The sequence below is a fragment of the Lissotriton vulgaris genome, chromosome 7 (assembly GCF_964263255.1).
Source record: "Lissotriton vulgaris chromosome 7, aLisVul1.2, whole genome shotgun sequence".
NCBI lineage: Eukaryota > Metazoa > Chordata > Amphibia > Caudata > Salamandridae > Lissotriton > Lissotriton vulgaris.
The window spans coordinates 1,332,580,200-1,332,599,096 of record NC_141695.1 but is presented as its reverse complement, the minus strand read 5'-3'; the positions used below and the strand labels follow the sequence as shown (position 1 = coordinate 1,332,599,096).

General features: G+C 45.1%; 1 protein-coding gene across 1 annotated transcript; it reads right to left on the bottom strand.

Moving 5' to 3' along the window:
- Positions 1 to 13,808: 13,808 nt before the first annotated feature.
- On the bottom strand, positions 13,809 to 18,434 carry LOC147703628 (uncharacterized). Its single transcript, XM_086929527.1, has 2 exons — positions 18,347 to 18,434; positions 13,809 to 14,431 (listed from the first exon to the last, which is right to left on the bottom strand). The coding sequence occupies exons 1-2, from the start codon at positions 18,432 to 18,434 to the stop codon at positions 13,809 to 13,811; spliced, it is 711 nt and encodes a 236-aa protein (XP_086785653.1).
- Between the last annotated feature and the right edge of the window lie 463 nt (positions 18,435 to 18,897).

Sequence of the window (18,897 nt, the reverse complement as noted above, 5' to 3'; positions counted from 1 at the left end):
CGGCCTTGCTCGTAGACCTCCAGGGGGGGGTTGGGAGTGAATGAAGAGGCTTGGGGGTTTGTGAGGGCGAAGGCAACTTATGTTACAGGGAGGTGGCTCCGTCCCCGCAGTCCCAGGGGTCCGCAATAGGGGGCCAGGTGAGCGGCTGCCGCGTCAGGACCGGTCCGCACGCTGCTTCCCACCGCCGGACCACCGTTACTCGCTGAGGGAGCACTCAGACCCCCTTCTGGGGCTCGTCGTGTCACGTTATAGCCTCCGATCCGTCCCCTATGGTGGTGGGCAGGGAGCTTGGGGAGGACCGAGGCAGCCCGCGGCAGGAGAGCACAACCACGGACCACGCCGTCGCGTGCGTCAGCGTAGAGGAGAGGTCAAGGGTCTGCAGCCACAGCTCCGGGGACATCAAGGGTCAGCAAGGCAGTGGGTGGTTGTCTTGGGGATCAGGCCCCCCCCCCGTGGTCCACGGTGAACCCCAGCCAGCAGGCGGGAGCAGCCGGACGAGCCCATGCACCGGGGCAGGCCCACCAGCCAGGTATTAGCTCTCGCTGCCGGGCCACCCCTGGGTGGCCAAATGCGTAGAGGGCAGGCACAGGATAGGGCCTCAGCATCTAGGGGCTCCACCAGAGTGCGCGTGGCCCCACCACAACCCCAGCAGCGCAGTGTGGCCCTGAGGCCCAGCCGGGTACCGCACTGGGAGCTCGATTATTCCCCCGAGGCTCCTTCTCAGAAACCCTCTGCCGCGCTTCTCACCTCCATCTGCTGGTCTGCCGCGGCTTTTCTCTCGAGAGAGCCCCCAGGCCACACGCCGCCTCAGCTCCTGTCTCCCGGCTATGCCCGCTATCTCTTCGGGCTGGCATCTCCACTCCTCGCCTGATGGTCGCGGCGGCCGGCTCCGCTCACCGCCCCCACCGGAGCCGCCCTGTGCCTCACATAGTAGGTCTTCCGGCCCTAGCAATTGCCCAGGCCCGAGGCCGGAATCTTCAGTCTTGCTACCCCCGACTGGGCCGACTCACGCCGCCAGGGGTATCGCGACGTGCAGGACGTACTCTGGGTGCCGCCACCGCTTCCCAGAGACAGTCAGGCAAGGCCGCAGCGCGGGCGATGGCCGCGCGTCTCAGCTAGGCCCAGGACCGGGGCCTCGAATTTCGTGGCTCTCGGCCAGCCCCTCCGCACTCCGCCGGCCTAGTCACAATGGTGGCAGCTGGCTCTCCGCTTCGACCCAGCACCCGGAGCCACGGATGGTGGGGCTCTGTTGTAGACTCTGCAGGCAGCAGCCCGGGCGCGCCGATACTGGAGACGGGAGAAGGGCAGGCGCGGATCCGGTCACCACTTCAGGGCAGCTGCCATTTCAGGAGCTGCGGTCGCGTACCCCTTCGTCGTCCAAGCAGTTCCGGGGATCGCACAGACCAAGCGACAACACCTCGGGGGCGACAATCAATCGCAGTCACCAGGTAACTAAGGTTTGTGGCGCTCGGGGGGGGTTAGGCTGTAGTGCAAGGGGCTTCAGGAGGGATCAGGGCAGGGAGCCACGGAGACCTGCGTCCGATCAGGTCGCCATCTTGGCCACGCCCTCTTGCCAACTTTATACAAAGCCGAGGCAGGATGTTATTGTCCCTGTCATAAAAATGTTAAATATCAGGAAGTGCTGGCCGACGCTATCTCACCTCCAACTTTTAAATGGTGAATATACATGTTTAATGGTCTATAGATATATCTCCACAGCTGTCTGTTTACAAAATGTGGTTTAGGAATGACTTTTTTTAATATGGATTTTAATTAATTATCTTTAGATTTCATTGTTTTAGGGACAGGGGGTTACCGTAAAGCCCATTATACGTCATCCGCACTTCATGCTGCTATTTGTCGAAACATTGACTTAATTATCATTGTCACATTTTTTGATTATTATTTTCTATTGTCATGAAGTTTATTGTATCAAATTGCTATTGTTTTAAATAATTTTCTTTTTATGTACTCTTTTATTGTTGTGAGTCAGCCGAATAAAGATATTTGAATGACTGACTGACAACATGCTGTCATCTGTAGAAGACAGGAAAACAGTAACGCTATAGCCTCATTGTACAGAAGCCTAGGAAGCAAACTGAAATAAAAAAATAATGACAATTCTGGATGAATGGAAGACTGTGGTAGTGGGTTTTCCTCTAGGAAAATAATATCTGCTAAGAAATCCTCGAGATGTCAGATTTCATCTTACTTTATTTAACACATTTTTCAGGATCTATATAATGCCCACCACTGTCTCAAGTGAGAGCTGAACATGCCAAGGTGTATATGTTCTACATTTAACTTGGAAATGTCCCAAGATTGCTTTTTATAGGAGATTGATCAACATTATGCATACTTCTAGTGGCCAAAACAGGGATAGCAATAGATGGCTCAGTCAGGAAGGGCCCACAACTACCTGCAAGATGTTGAAGAGTGGTACAGTGGTAGAGATACATTTCAAACTAGTATGTAAAGACGATAAGACAGCAGAAGATTTTGTTGATTAATGATTTTACCTACAGGAGGTCTGATTGACAAAAAAAGTATAAGATACCCTAGGGTCATGTTTGCTTTACATAAAAATCTCAATAAATAAACCAATATAGCAGTGAGCACAGATAAGCAGGAACAGCAGATCAAGCATTTGAAAACAATACAATGGAAGGTAAATCTAAACTGGGCTGAAAAAAAAGGCAAATAATTCAGCAAGCTAATGCAAGGTGTGCGTTTGATGACAGGGAAAAAGAAGAAAAAAACACAGGTTTTGAATGCTCTTAAGAGGAGCAAACATATATTAGGGAAGGCCAACGTACAGAGAGGAACAGTAGTTGAAGCAAAACACAACCTTACATTGAAAAAGTAACAGAGAAGAAAAAAAAGAAAGGAAGGGTTTGGTTTTATGAATATTGTACAAATGAAAGCGGCATATCCTGGCAGTTGACGAAACCTGACAAAAAACATGAAGAGATGCATAAAACACAATGCATAAAATTACACGCTGATGTATGAAGTGGAACTATTCACACTGGAGTAATTCTGAAGAACTGGAGGGAAAGAATATTTGTGATTCCTCAGTGCTCAGTTATTCATGGCATGGGCCTTGTATTGATCACATTATGGCTAATAGCATATTACTCAATTGGGCATGCAAGAAGGAACAGTGGAGGGATGTATGTCGAAAAATCGACTACACAATCATTGGGCTACCAAACTATTGTGGCCAAAATATCGAGAACCACAAATATACTTCCCTATATATGCTTGCCTTGTTGCTATTTTGCTCCTTACTATTTTGTCTATGATATGAGGGCAGCACAGTATACTTGGGTCAATATTAAGGTGGAATAAACAGTGGAAAGGTAGCAATATATCCGTAGCATATTGAAAATTGTTTATGGATGATAATGTGTATGAGAGAGAGTTGGGTGCAATAGATATTGAAATGGCCTGTGTAGAAATTGGGTGAGTTCAGAACAGAAAGGTTAATTCACGTCAGCAATAAAAGTTGAATATGTATAAAGGTAAAAATAGTCGATTACAATGTGTACAGCATATTTTAGAGTTATTTGCAGCCAAAATACTAAGAAAACAAATCTGATCTGCGCATTTAAGGAGACTTTCTCAAATGCCATTTAGAAATGGGGGGCCTCATTTACAAGCCCCTTGTGCCACCAATGCATTTTTTTTGATGCAGGGGTGACACAATCAGTGTGCCACACTGTGCCATAGCTAAAAGCTGACACATTGAGTCCAATGCGTCAGTTTGTAGAGCGCTGCATCACATTATACCTGTGCCAGGTATAATGTACACAGGGTAGGCGTACCCACGCAAAAAGGCCACGTAGAACTGATGCAGTGAAATTTATAACATTTCACTGCGTCACTCTACAATTTCATTGAGTCAAAATGTCTACAGGAAATATGGGCTACTGAAAATAGCTTTTTCTTGTAAGGCTATAAAACCTTCTTTGTACGAGCTACCCCCTCTAGCGTGGGCATAGCCAAGGGGGGCCTGGTCAGTTTTGCCTAACTGTTCAAGGCAGTCTTGCTGTGTTGCCCACAGAATTCTCTACTTTGCAGGCTTTGTTGCATTCTAGTGGGTCGAATAAGCTTTTGCTCTTGAATTTTTATAACGCTGTATCCTCTCTCCCCAAAGTTTGTAATATCTCCAGAATAGGCTCCTTTTTGAGAAAAATGACACTGCATAAACAGAGCTGTACCAACCTTTTAATTGCAGGAGATTTTAATGTTCACTTATGTGGGGATCAAAGATATGGGATTGGCACTCTTCACAGGCAAACATGTGAAACACACTCACCAGGGTAGCATACTTAACGCCATTGTAAACGAGTTTGATTTAACCTCAGCCATGACCAGCTACCCCCAAACAACAAGAATATTAATCCCGTCTTTACTGGGAAAGGGTGAGAGTTGTTCATTGACTTTATTTTTGTTTCTACACACTTTTTCTTATATCTCATGGATTTTACTATCCAGGTGAGCTCTCACAGTGGCCACAACCCGATGTGTGTCTCGACTTGCTGGCCCCAGGCAATACAACTCTACGAGCGTGGCGCTTGGAGGTCCATGATCACTGTGAGTGACGGTAGGAGACTAAAGTGGGTCCAGATTTCCCCAAATACATTCTACGAGTACCTGTTTTCTCATTGTCATAAGGAGTTTGCTACCTGCTTAGATGGGCAGGCTACGCCAACAGATGTCATAGAGACCTTAAGTGTTGTATCACGTGCTGTAGCAAATCTATTAAAGGCTCCAGTGAGGCGGCGCCCTTGCTTAGCCTGAGCTGGTTTGGCTCTGAATGTTCACGTGCCTCCAGGAAACTGAAGTAAGCCCTTGGTACTAAACCAAGGATCCCTATATTGTTAAAGCATGTCATAGGCAATACAAGACTGTTCTTGCAAAAGGTAAGACCGTATTGAAGGATGAGGTCTGGTTAGATCTCACTCAGGCTAGTACTTTGAAGAGTAGCTCAAAGTTTTGGAGAATCATAAATAACTCCTTTCTGGCAGCAGATAGTGCCAACCCATTGGATGCTCATTTAACTGAAGATGACTGGGTAAGGCCCTTTGAGGACATATTCTAGTCCTCCCCTTTTTTGATGGATTATCAGTGCTCAGGCGAAGGCAAACCCAAAGTGGCATTTACAATGGAGGAAGTAAGAGAGAGAACAGCAGGGCTGTCAAAATATAAGGCCCCAGTCCCTGATGGGATCCCCCAGATCACTTCGTCTTGAATACAGACATCCGGTACCTGATCTTTATCTACCATTGTCCTGGTTTTCAAAAAGGGAGACCAAGACATTGGCCATTGTTATAGACCCGTCTCTCTACTCGATTGTGTGGTAAAAGTGGGGTGACCTATGGTACTAGATAGGCTCTCCAGATGGGCAGACAATAACAACATCCTGTCGGAGGTCCAATTTGGCTTTCGTCCGGGATGGTTAACTGTGGACCAGAGCCTGAATCTCTACATGGTTCTCAACAAGTACCAAGTTGCCCGCCCTGGTACTGTTCATCTAGCTTTCAGGGATCTGTCTTCAGCTTTCAACCGAGTCAGCATGCTGTCCATAGGAGTCAGTAGAGATATCGTCGTCTTTTTAAGGGATCTCCATAGAGACACCAAAGCAGTGGTTCACTACTCTAAAGATCTCAGAGCCAACCAACAGTTTTTGATTCAGATAGGGGAAAGACAGGGGTGTATTTTTAACATGAACATCAACAACTTGGAGCAGGTCCTTTTGAAGCTAAAAACTGATGTCCTCAGGTGAGTCGGCAAAGTCTACCCGTACTACTCTACACTGATGACACAGTACTCAGGGCTAGGGCAGCTAGGGGGTTGCAATCTCTGTTGAATTATTTTATTCACTTCATGGAGGACCTGGACCTGTTGGTCAACAACAACACATCCTTTGTAATGCAAGTGGGTTCCCGTACAAGTAAACCGTACAAATTTGTGGTGAGGTCTACGCCGGTCCCTAAGACTGAAGTCTTCTCATACCTGGGGTAGTGTTCGATGCCACCCTGAATTGGCATCCTCTCATAAGTAGAAAGAAGAGGGACTTTGTTAGGGAAAATCTCGCTGTTGCTAACTAAGACTCCAGACTGGGCAATAGACTCATCAGGGCCCTTTTACAGGTTTACAAGGCCAAGTGTATCACTAAGGTGACTTATTGTAGTGAGATCTGGGGTCCCGTTTGGAATGAGGAGCTGCAAATTGTTGAAAACATATTCCTGAGACGGTTATTATGTCTACTGGAGGGCATTTCCACCTTTGTAGCCCATGAAGAATTGGGGATCGCTTTTCTTTCAGAGGTGCTGACCTATCATCCCCTATTGATGTAGATGAAAATGTAGCTTAGGAAGGGAATTGCCTTAAGCAAGGAGATTCTAAGTGATTGTCTTTCTCTTGGCCATTGTTATTGTATCCCCTGGTATAAGTATATCAGGGAATGTGTTATGAGCTTGGGAATGGCTAACCTATTTACCAACCCAGAGAAAATTTGTAGGAGGGACTTGTGTTGGGTGAAGGAGACCTTTTTTTAAAAGCGGATGCTGGAAAGAGAAGAATTGGAGCTGAGTAAACCCAGTACCTGCAGTCATTCCATCTTGAAAACCGTGCCGTTAACTGAGCCTTACCTTCCAAGGTTTAAAAACAGCAATGATTGTTTTTCATTGACCAGATTTCCCCTGGATCTTTTTCATTACCTCCTGGCCCTGCGTGGAATGCATAAAGGTCAGAGTTTCCTACCCTGTGGCTGCGACAGTAAGTCTCCCCAGGACATGATGCATTTTTTTTATGTTTTGTAGCTTTTATGAGGTACCAAGAAAGTTCTACATCATCCCTATTTTAAAAAAGGCAAATATTATGTGGGTTAGACCTGCTTTTTTTCTATAGATGCTTTCAAGCAACACATTATTATATGTCCTCAGTTTTTTATGGTCTGCAGTCAGGCTCATATCTAGTTGTAATTAACCTACGAGGGTCAACTCTGGCCACTGTGGCTTGACAAGAATGTTTTATATATGAACTGACCTGTCTATGTGATAGACCTTGGTATTAATTCTGCAAATTAGGGGACTGTGTTAGATGTAATGTACTGTTATAAGTCTTTTATATGATGCACATTGATGGTTTTAAATTGAACTTGACTTGACTTTTATGTTTTTTTGCAAAAAAGGAATAAAGTTTGTTTGTTGTTGTTGAGTTAAAATCCTTATGCTTGTTCAGACCAGACGTAAGGAATAATGCAGTGCTTTTACAGTGCCACTCACCAATGTGTTCTGATGCATTGCTGGAGTTGCGTCAGTTTTACAACCAACTCCAGCAATGCATCCCTTTTGCACCAACAGATGTGCCAGAATTTCTGACACATGTGTTAATCCTTACTCCATGGAGCCCAGTATTGTAAATACAGCGCATCCATGGTGTTGCAAGGACGTTTGGCACAGTGCAAGGAAATTGATGCATCAATGTTGATGTGTCAGATTCTTGTAAATGAGACCTTGTTTCTCTATTAGCTTACACGACTGAGACCCAAAGTATAAAAAACGAGGACTTTCCTCTGTGTTCTTCTACAGGTTTAACTAAAGAATAGAGCATTTTATTTTTATGTATATAAAATCAGGTGCAAAAAATATTTTGCAACTTATACTGTTAAGATCTGGAACAATGAAGTCAAAGCATGCTATTCCAATCTAGAACTAATTTAAATTGCCTGGGTGACAAGACTGATTCACTGTGCACACCATTCTGCTTTCCATACTACATATTTGATGTTTTATACTGGGATTGGAACACTTGAAGGAATAGTGTTATCTCTTTATGATGTGGTCAGCACCCTTACCAGTGTATTCCATATCGGCTTGCCCTGGTAGGTTCCATACCAAAGTGCCCCTTCTAAGCAAGACTTAGCCAATAGTGATCTCTGCTCTGGGGTGGATGCTGAGCTTTGGAGGTTGCAAGAGAGAAGATTTAATTGCTCATGATACATGGCGTCTCTGCTGGCATTGGAATTGTGACATCTTAGATACAGCACAAGGATCTCTACAGCCCACCTCAAAAAAGGCAGCCATCTTAAATTTGGGAAGCATATTTCAGATGAAGAGCAGCTTATGTTTCTTTCAGGACAGGTGGTGACTGCTGGTTTTTCCATTCATAAGGGAAAGCTAAGGGTTTCCTCTTCTGGGTCCTTCTTTGTAGGGACCATGTGTTACCTAGCTAATCCATGTCAAACTAGAGGGAATTTCCCTTGACTCCAAGGCAGTTTAAGTATACCAATTTAGCATGTGGGATGGGAAAATTAGGCAGGTGCACAGTGACCCTCTGCTGAACTTACCTGGAAGGGCTCCACATTAGAAACAGACAATAATGAACATAACATATTTCTGGGTTTCTATTACAATTCCCCCAAAGCGAGGACATACGGAAAATGCCTGTGTTGGTTTCCTCCTCAGCCCGAACACTGCAGGAACGAAGAATGGCCCGATCCACTACCCTTGCCCATAAGCGACTCACCGAATGACAAACAATGAGTCAGCAGAGGGGCGACGGACAGGGGGCGGGAAAGGGGAATAGACGAATAAGGGACACCGGGACTGCTTCCTTACTTCTGTCGCAAGCCGGGGATAACTGCCTCCACTATACAGCACCTACAAAACAGATAATACGTTATCCACTATTCCACTTCGTGTGACAACCTCCCCATCCATGACCATGTCCGGTAAACACAAATAAACCCTCCTTACCCGAAGATGATGCCACAGACGTCTTGTGGAAGTATCCGGCAATGGAAACAATAAAAGGGCAATCCAAGGGGGGGAATAGGCAGGAAATACAAGGATCTCCCTATAACTTAGGACTGGTGAGTAACGGGGGAAAAAGTCGTACAGACAGAAAAAAACCCTGTTAATGTCTTCAAAGTTTTGAGCAACAGGAAGGGAAAACACCCAGCACAAACATCCAGCGAAGACCGCTCCCGCTGCTGCATTGGCTGAATCCGTAAGCGTCCGTATCTTGCACCGCCCAGCACAACGAGGCGGATAGTATCACAGGACGCGGAAGTCTGTTGCGTGGGAATTACACAGTTCGTTTGTTTTCGTAAGTCTCTACAAACAGCAATCTCACCGGACCGCTGCTATCGTCGGGGAAAACAAAACGGGCGCTGGAGCCCCAGTCACCAAAACACCCGTCCGGGCTAGAACGTCAAGAACAAACAAAGCAAGGTAAGGGGAAAGGTCAAAGGGAACAACAAACGGGAAAGACGGGGACTAAAGAAGAAAGGACAAAGGTTCCTATGTCTGTGTCGACGAGCCCGCAAGCACAGCACAGCAATAACACAGATTTCTAGTCAAAACCAGAGCCCAGGACCAGGAACCAAACGAATAGATACCAAGCATCGTAGTAAGGGAGTGACCAGCATATAACTCCCTCAGGCCGGTCACGTGATCACACAGGCATGGTCATGAAAAGAGGACTACGCTCGATCCCTAACAACCTGGACCAGTATAAATCAATCAACAGTATATTAATAAATAGTATTAACAATTTAGCTAGTATCATTAGAGACTTTCAATAGAAGCCAAACTAGTGCTGGAAAGATGCAAAACGAATACAGATAATATCACACTTATAGTGCCAAAAATAAATGAATAAAACATATAATATTATGAAAATAGCTAATATATTATTTTTGACTATGCTTATTCCTTCACAGTATCTGCAAACTAGAATTAGTACCAAGAAGTCTGCTGTTGAAAGAGGTACAGTAGTTACTGAATACATGTTAAGTCCAGGCAGCCTGCCCTCTACCTGCAAACCCAGGCTCTGACAATGAGAGCCTGGCTTGTTATCAGCCAGTGTCATTGGGGGAGAAACTAGCTCTGTGGTATCAAGCTTGTGCAGTTCTTTGTCTCAGAGAGATAAAAACATTGTATTTGTACTTTTTGACTGGACAATCATGAGAATATGTCCTGATGATTTCAGACATGAATATAAGAACTGCGAGCACACTATCATAATTAATTGAACATAAATGAACACATTGGGACTTATTTACAAGACCCTTGTGCTTTCTTTGCATTACTTCTTTTGACGCAACTGTAGCACAACCTGCTGCCCCATATTTACAAGGACACATAAAGCCACCCTGCGTGGCTTTATATGTCCCTGTAAATATGGTCGCTTTGCACGCAACACTTTGTATGAAAGGGGCGTGCCATGGGTTTTGCAATGAGTGTTCCCATGCAATACCCATGGCCTCTGCCACATTGTACGAGAAATTGTAAAACTTGAAATTGCATCATAATGCTATGCCTCCACAGGGGATGTGTAGGAAGGCGCAACGAGGACAAATGTTTTCATTTCTCCTCTTTTTTCCCTCTTTCTATGCGTGCTGCATTCTGGAGCTCACCTAGAATGAGGAAATAACCTCTTGTGATGGTTTATGTGCAGGAAGATGTCCCTTCCTGCACATAAACAATTATTTCCCTCAACGCAGACACCCTTGCATCCCCGTGCTTTGGAATTAATGCAGCGCTGTGCAGTCAAATGGCTTGCGACATCACGCTACGTTAATTCCTTGTAAATGAGGTCCATTGTTGATTGGCAACAGTGTGTATTTGTGGATTTAATCACTTCTGTACATGTTGTACCCAGCCTGCCCTTAAATGTACACATTTGTTTTGTGCTTCACTCCCCCTCGTATGACTTTAGTAGTTGCTTGTTTTTCTAGTTCTTGTATTTTCTCTTTTACTGAGACACTCCTGGGTTACCAGCTACTACTCTGATCTGGAGTGGTGAGTGGTATACTTACAAGTGACTTCCTTATTTGTAGATTATATGTGTATTGTTTCTGCCCTAATCATTGCTATTTCTTCCCCAAGCTCTGTAGAAAAATGAAACCAGCACATGGTTGTTGCCCCTCTGAGTTTTCCAATTATTAAGTTCCCATGTTCATCCGAGTCCTCTGCCCTAGCACCGTATATATTCACTTCTTCACATTTGAATTCTTGGATCGGTAACATTGTATTGGCAAAGACCACAACAGCGGATTGATCGACTGCCACTTGCCCTCTCTGAGCTATATTGTATCACACTTTGTGCCTGTCACCCATTTACTAGCTTTATTGTGCACTGAAAGTTTCAGTGTCTTTTGCTGCATTGATTATATTTTGGCTCAGAACCTTTATTTTCGCAGTTTTGACATCCTTACACGAATATTCTTTTATGTTACCTCATACGCTTTCTGAGTGGCAGCACGTCATCTTGGGATACTTCATTTACCATGCATACATTACAACTTAATGCCCTTACCATGCATCAAAGACAATGCAATGCCATATATATATATTAAATAAAATGGCTCAAAAGTGAAGTAACGTGTGCGGCTCAATTTCTTTCCGCAAGGGGAGATGCTGTGAACATTTTTACCGGCGTGGTTCCGCCGCAGAGTAAACGCACCGCCATAAGAGCGCCGACGCTCTCCCAAACTGAACCCAAGTGCTGACCCGACAAAACGGATCGGGAGAGTGGTGCCACCGAGGACTGGACCTCGGCATTGGTCCTAAGTCAGTCTCCAAAGCAGGCTGACATGGGGAAACTTCTTGCCACAGAAAGGTTTACCGAGCCACAGGATTAATTCACCACCCACTGGAGGGTTTGAAACGTGAGCAGCCATTCGGACCACAAGCCCCAGAATGCAGCAACAACAAGAAAGAAGGTATTTCACATATCTGTGCCATCGGAGGGATTTAAAAAGGAGTTAAAAACATTGGGCTGTGGAAACCTATGGCACGCTCTTTTGGTGCAGGACAATTTCTTTGAAAAAGTTTCCTTGGCGAAACGAAACGCGTCAGAACAAGTCCCTAATTCTGTTGGCCCCTTTAAATAAAATGGCTCAAAAGTGAAGTAACGTGTGCGGCTCAATTTCTTTCCGCAAGGGGAGATGCTGTGAACATATATATATATATGTATATATATATATATATATATATATATATACACACACATATATGGGGTTGCGAGCCCCCAATATGCCAAACAAATTGTAAATGCAGTTTCCAGAAAAAAACGATGTCTGAGCCACTTAATCCTTTCCAGCTTGTTGTTTATTCACAGCCTGGTCACACTCGATGTATTTATACAGTGATCAATGTTCTAGGGCTTATCTGTTTCTGACAAAAGATTCCCCGCCCTAAAAATTGCAATTGCAAACACACTTTCCGTCGCAGTTAGAACACTCCTACTGCATACAAAATAACCAATCAAATGCTTCCATCATTGGTGAATGTGCCCTTTAAATTTCTTGCACCTCTTTCAGTGCGCCATGTGACCAAGGCCTCTGTGTAGGCCGAAACGGTATGCTGCCGTGGTGTGCTGTTGAATAAAAGAAACTCACCTGCACTCTGGGTCTTCCGTGTTCTTTCCTGTGTGGGGTCGGTTATTGGAGACTGTCGCAGTGAAAAGTGCAGTGCGGATATATATATATATATATATATATATATATATATATATATATATATATATATATATATATATATATATATATACACACATATATGGGGTTGCGAGCCCCCAATATGCCAAACAAATTGTAAATGCAGTTTCCAGAAAAAACGATGTCTGAGCCACTTAATCCTTTCCAGCTTGTTGTTTATTCACAGCCTGGTCACACTCGACGTGTTTCGGAGGGAGACTTTCGGAGAGAGACCTCCTGGGTCACGAGTACGAGTGCTCATAAATCAACAAAGTTTATACACAATCATGTGACACCTTGTCATCATTAACAGTGAAAACAGACTCCTCGTGCATCGCCCACAAATTGAGACCACTGGCTTTCTCATAGCAGAAAAGGCCACTTTATTCAGGATATGAAATTCATAAATTTCCCAACAGATCATCAACCATGTAAATTTGGCATTTGAACCGAAACCATTTCTTTATTTATTTATTTCCTTAGACTTTATACCGAAACCATCAAATAATCTCTTTTCTTGTATTGAACTCATCATAACTTCCCCAACATTTTCTTTCCATTTTTTCCCCTCCATTGTTCTGTATAATTCCCCCTATCTAACTAATAACTGGAGGAGCCCGCTCTAGACCCCTCCTCCCTGGGGATTTTATGCCTCAAGCCATCTGTACTGGGAAACGCACCCTGAAGTGGCAAAAGCACTATATAAATATATATATATATGCAAATACTCCAATATATGCTCGTAAACTAAGCGATACACCAATGCATATATATATATACCGTACGCAACACATATAACGTGTTGTTCTTCCAACTACGCAATGCTAACTGCCCTGACGCTCCCTCTAACGCGCTCCTGGACCCTACCATTATGGGCGAAATCCGCAGGGGGAGACGTCTCGCGCCGCTCACCCCTGCGGGCCATCGCCCACAAATTGAGACCACTCGCTTTCTCATAGCAGAAAAGGCCACTTTATTCAGGATATGAAATTCATAAATTTCCCAACAGATCATCAAACATGTAAATTTGGCATTTGAACCGAAACCTATTTCTTTATTTATTTATTTCCTTTCATTATAAATTTAGACTTTATACCGAAACCATCAAATAATCTCTTTTCTTGTATTGAACTCCTCATAACTTCCCCAACATTTTCTTTCCATTTTTTCCCCTCCATTGTTCTGTATAATTCCCCCTATCTAACTAATAACTGGAGGAGCCCGCTCTAGACCCCTCCTCCCTGGGGATTTTACGCCACCCTGGAAAACTAAAGAGTTTTCCTGGCCCCACCCCAAGAAAAACAGACTTCTTTTATAATTTTGAATTGCACCAAAGATTCACTTGTAGCTCTTGCGCTAGCATGTCTCTGATTTCAACTAAATAGTAGGCCATGCCTAACTGAGATAAATGGACTCCGTCATCTCGAAAAAGATGACTCTCGCTACTCGAGATGTTCTCATGCTGTAAAACCCCAATCTTCATCACTTTACAAAACACCCTCATGGCTTTATTTAGTTTCCGCCTGGCCTTCTCGACTGCTGCATGTGACCTGGCCTGTCGCCAAGATTGTCTGTATATGAACTCAGTCCAAAACAAGCGAGTGGTCGACCAATTCATCCTCAGCACCGTCAAATCAAGTTGCATGCGCTTGATGAGCGCGAGTCCTGACATTTTAACTAAATCATTCTCACCTACATGGACGATAAGGTGGTCCGGACAACCTCGCATGTGAAACATCTGTGTTAGTGTTGGAATTAAATCATCCCACTGCATGCCTCCTTTACCCTTCCAGACTACTTCGTGCTGCGCACTAGGAATACCCAGTGATCGTCCATAAACCTGCTCTTCTGCGAACAGGGCTGCCCACTTTACAAACGAATGGCCTACTATCCAGGTCTGCCGTTTAAACTTCGAATTTGCACCCCGCACAGTACCTGAAATGAAAGAAAAATTAGACCAAAGCACCCCCATCCAGATACACAAACAACAATTTTATTTGCGCACGTAACATTTGTAACTGTTAGACTTCCACCTACCAATGCGTTTTAGCACGTCCAAACCCAATCCCAATCTTCCCGCCTCTGTAGCAGCCCCTATACGAAAAGAGTGTGTGGCAAACGATTTTGGACTTTCCCCCAAGCATGTCAGAGCCCTTCTCAATACTGCTAAAAATTGGGAACTAGTAATTTTCGCACCAGATTTATGAATGAAAATGTGGCCTGTTGTCATCGGTTCTCTAGAAACAAATCAAACCCACTCCTGCACCGGGCAACAGTCAGCCATCCCACTACTATTTAGAAAAACCCACATGCCTCGGCCTAGTTGATCTGTTTTAGACTTCCTCACCCATATCCCCAGCCTATTTTCTCTTAATGCAATCTCTGCCCTGGACAAACCTCTATCCCTTCCAATACCCAAAACCTCAGAAACAACTAAAAGCCCCAAAAAACATCCAAATCATAGCTAACCTAAAACGCCCAATTTCCCAAAGATCATAACAAAACAAACTTAATTGTCCTAACAACTTCTGCAACAACTCAAATGTAATGGGAGCTCTTGGCCATTGGTAATTAAGCCAATTGACCCCTTCTGTAAACCCCTCAACATTTTCTTTACCAGCTGATCATCCACCGGGTCAAAACCCCACAACAATTGACCATAAAAGGATAAACCAGACAATTTTCCTGCAATTGTGGTGTGCGACAAACCTTCATCTATTAAAGTCAGCACAAAATCGCAAATACCACCTGTAACTTTCCCCACTGACTCAGATCCACCCAAACTCTGCTTGTAATGTAAAAACTCCTGCCATGCTTGCACATAACTTCTTCTAGTCAAAGGGGCAATGGACTGCTCGACTAGCTGAACGATCCTCACTCCCCTAGGGCCCAAAGGTTGTGCGGCACTTCTGTTTTGTAGAGATCCGCCCCTGGCGCCAATTCGCGGAATTTCTGCCACTGAAATCGGGAAATAGCATCAGCAATGCAATTATTAACCCCTGGGACATGTCGAGCTTTGAACATCATGTTGAATCGTAAACTTAAAAGCATGAACATTCTCAGTAATTGTAAAACTCTAACATCTTTCGCTTTCTGGTTATTAATCAGGTTCACAACGGTCATGTTATCAACATGAAATAACACCGACCTGTTCTGAAATTCTTGGCCCCACACTAGTAATGCTACAATGAGCGGAAAAAGATCTAGAAAAGCGATGCTTCTTCCATGGTTTTTCCAATGTTCTGGCCAACCCTCTGCGCACCACCGTCCTTCCCAGAAGATACCAAAGCCACTGGACCCCGCAGCGTCAGAATAGATTTGCACTTGCCACACAAAATTGTCATGCACAAATTGTAAAGGAATGCCATTAAAGTTGTCCAGAAAACACAACCACACTCGTAAATCTTCCTTGATGTTTTTTGTCACACGAACTCTGTGGTGTGGGAGATATGCACCAGATAAAGCCATGCCTAGACGTCTACAAAACGTCCGTCCCGCCCTCACCACTCGACAGGCGAAGTTTAAATAACCTAACAAGCGCTGCACCTGTCTCACCTCAATCTTAGTTGTGTTTAAAACTGTGAGGATAAAAGCCTTAATCTCGCGAATCTTATTTCGAGGAAGGCGTGCTGTCATATGCGTGGTGTCTAGTTTAATGCCCAAAAAAGTTATCACTGTGACAGGGCCTTCGGTCTTGTCTGGTGCTAAAGGGACCCCCAGAGCCTCAGCAAGCGTCTGGAAATGCGTCAGCGCTTCTTTACAGTGTCCCGTATTTGCCTTTCCTATGAAAAGGAAATCATCCAAGTAATGACAACATACACCCATTGCACACGTCTGAGAGAAAATCCATTGTATGAATGTGCTGAACATTTCAAAAAGCGCACAAGAGGCCGCACAGCCCATTGGCAATACCCTGTCAACAAAATAGTGCTCTTGGAAAAACATCCCCAATAACTCAAAATCGGTAGGGTGAATTGGCATTAACCGAAAAGCAGACTGAATATCGCATTTCGCCATTTCAGCTCCTTTTCCCATCTTTGTCACTAGTTCCATTGCCTCATCCACTGTTGTGTAAGATACTGAAGCGTCCAATTCAGATATAAAATCATTTATAGATCCCCCTTCTGGCCAGGATAGATGCTGAATCATACGATATTCACCAGCAGTTTTCTTGGGAATGACCCCAATAGGGGACACGATCAAATTGGGCAAAGGGCAATACCTGAAAGGGCCCGCTATTCTACCTGCTCCAATTTCCATTTCCAGTTTTTTACTTACCACCTCTGGCATCTCTTTCGCCGAACGCAGATTGTCAGCCCACCTCTGTTGTCTAGGCCCTTGATACCCTAATTTGAAACCTTCCCGAAACCCCCAGAACAAACGGGATGCTGCCTCAATATCGTGATATCTATTCAACCAAGGCACCAAGCTATTCAATCTAATGGGAGTAGGCGCCTTTTGGGAAAGGAGGGAAGGGGCGCCTCTACCTCTCGCTGCCCAACCACTTTGCTCTGGAAACCGCTGTTGGTCACTGCCTCTATGCCCACTGAAACCCCCCGCTGGGGCATTACATTGCGTGAGCGGATGACGCCCCCGCAATGTGAACAGTCGTGTTTAAAGCGGCACAATGGTCTGTTGCACATTCCTCTGTTATAATTCCAACAGGCTCCTGTACCTGATGAAACGCCTCTTCCCCATGTACCCGCTCCAGATTGAGCGGGACGCCATAGAAAGGGCCGGTAGGGGACTGGCAAGCCGCTTGCGGTGTGTGTCGTAGACGATGGATGCGATGTGGACATCCATTGAAGCCAAAGCTCCGAGTCTACGCCACCCCACGGCTTCTCTACGCAAATACTAATACGGGCTCGAAACTCCTCATCGTAATTAAGCCAGGAGTATCCCCCAAAGTGTAACTGAGCCTTCCTTACTATGTCCATGTATTTGTAAAGAGCGACGGACCTTTCAGGGTACCGTTCACAATAGATGCTCGCGAAGATCAAAAATGCGGAGGTCCAGTTCTCAATCATACGAGGCACCCTGGGACGTCGCGCTAACTCCCATTCCTCCTCTTTGGAACCTTCCTTGGCCTGTATGTCTCGATGCAGCAATTTGAATATGTCCACAAACTCGTGATTCCATATCCGCTGCTTAGTTTTTTCTGACAAATGGGACCCCAGCGGCATCGCCAAACCCATATAAGGCAGCCGCTGCCTAACATTGAGAACCTGTTCCGATGCTGCCTCTCGAGCCTTCCCTCCTGTTATAACAGGCAACTCTTGAGGTAAAACTCCTGCATTTAATGGTTTCATTGGAAGCAAGTACCAGAAAATGCCATATCACCTGGCCCAACCTTCCTCCTGCCTTCCCTTCCCCAACAACTTGCACCATAGGTAATTCTCGTACAGTCCCCTGTCATCTCTACCCTCCTCCCACACTGTCCACCACTGATGCTTACCGCATGGTAGCTGTCCTGCCCGCTGCTGCAATTCAGTCTGAGACATCTGCTCTTGATAGTCTCTCGGGGCCACATTCGCCACAGAAGAGTCCGCACTTGACTTCTGAAACAACAAAGAAGAATTTGTTGCCCCCCCCCAACCCTGACTTCTTTACCCACCATACCCACTACACTCTGTTTGGAATGTATACTCTTTCTGCTCTTCGTTGCGCTTCCCACCTGACCCCTTGCTGGCTGACAAAACTCACCCCTCACCTGACACCCTCCACTAGAACCTGGGCAAGCTCCATCCCCCACTCCCCCGTCAAAATTCGACCAAAACAGATCAGAGCTCCGCTCCTGAGACCTGTCTGCTCACAAAAAATCCGCTCTAGATTCGCTGGCGCATACTTTACCAAGCTCCGCAGTGTACCGTGACACGGTAGGGTCAGCCGCCTGAACAGATGGCGCATTCCGAACACCAACCATCTGCGCCTCAACCATGTCGCGTGGTATTCGTGAGGTATGAAATACCAAGAAGAGAGGTAGGGAGAGTATCTGACACTCTTGTTCCCCGGTCAAGTATCAATAAACAAAAGAAGAGTGTCTGGGAGGAATGAGAACCAAATTTGGAGCACAATAACAACCCCACTAGGGTGTTTAGGAAGGCCCTCACTCACCACCTAGTGATGACATGCTTCATCATCGGGCCCCACCAAAGAGACCGAATGTCTCTTTGGTGTGCTGCAACGCCAGGATTACTGCGGAGCTGGTCGGTGAGTTTAAGGGCGTGTTGGGTGAAAATGAACAAATAGTGAGTGATGAGGGTATTTAAAATTGGCAGTAGTGTATCTGAAGTAATTTTATTAAGTGATCACTAAAGACAAAAGGTATAATATATGTGAGGATCCAGTCCACTATTAATTGAGTGATGGGATCCTAGAGAGTTGTCAACATGTTTCTTGCC

Excerpts from the sequence above, each read along its gene's own strand:
- LOC147703628 (XM_086929527.1), bottom strand. The coding sequence starts at position 18,434 with ATGGTTGAGGCGCAGATGGTTGGTGTTCGGAATGCGCCATCTGTTCAG. Across the intron at positions 14,432-18,346 it reads ACGGTACACTGCGGAGCTTG|GTACTGTGCGGGGTGCAAAT; the intron begins GTAAAGTATGCG and ends CTTTCATTTCAG.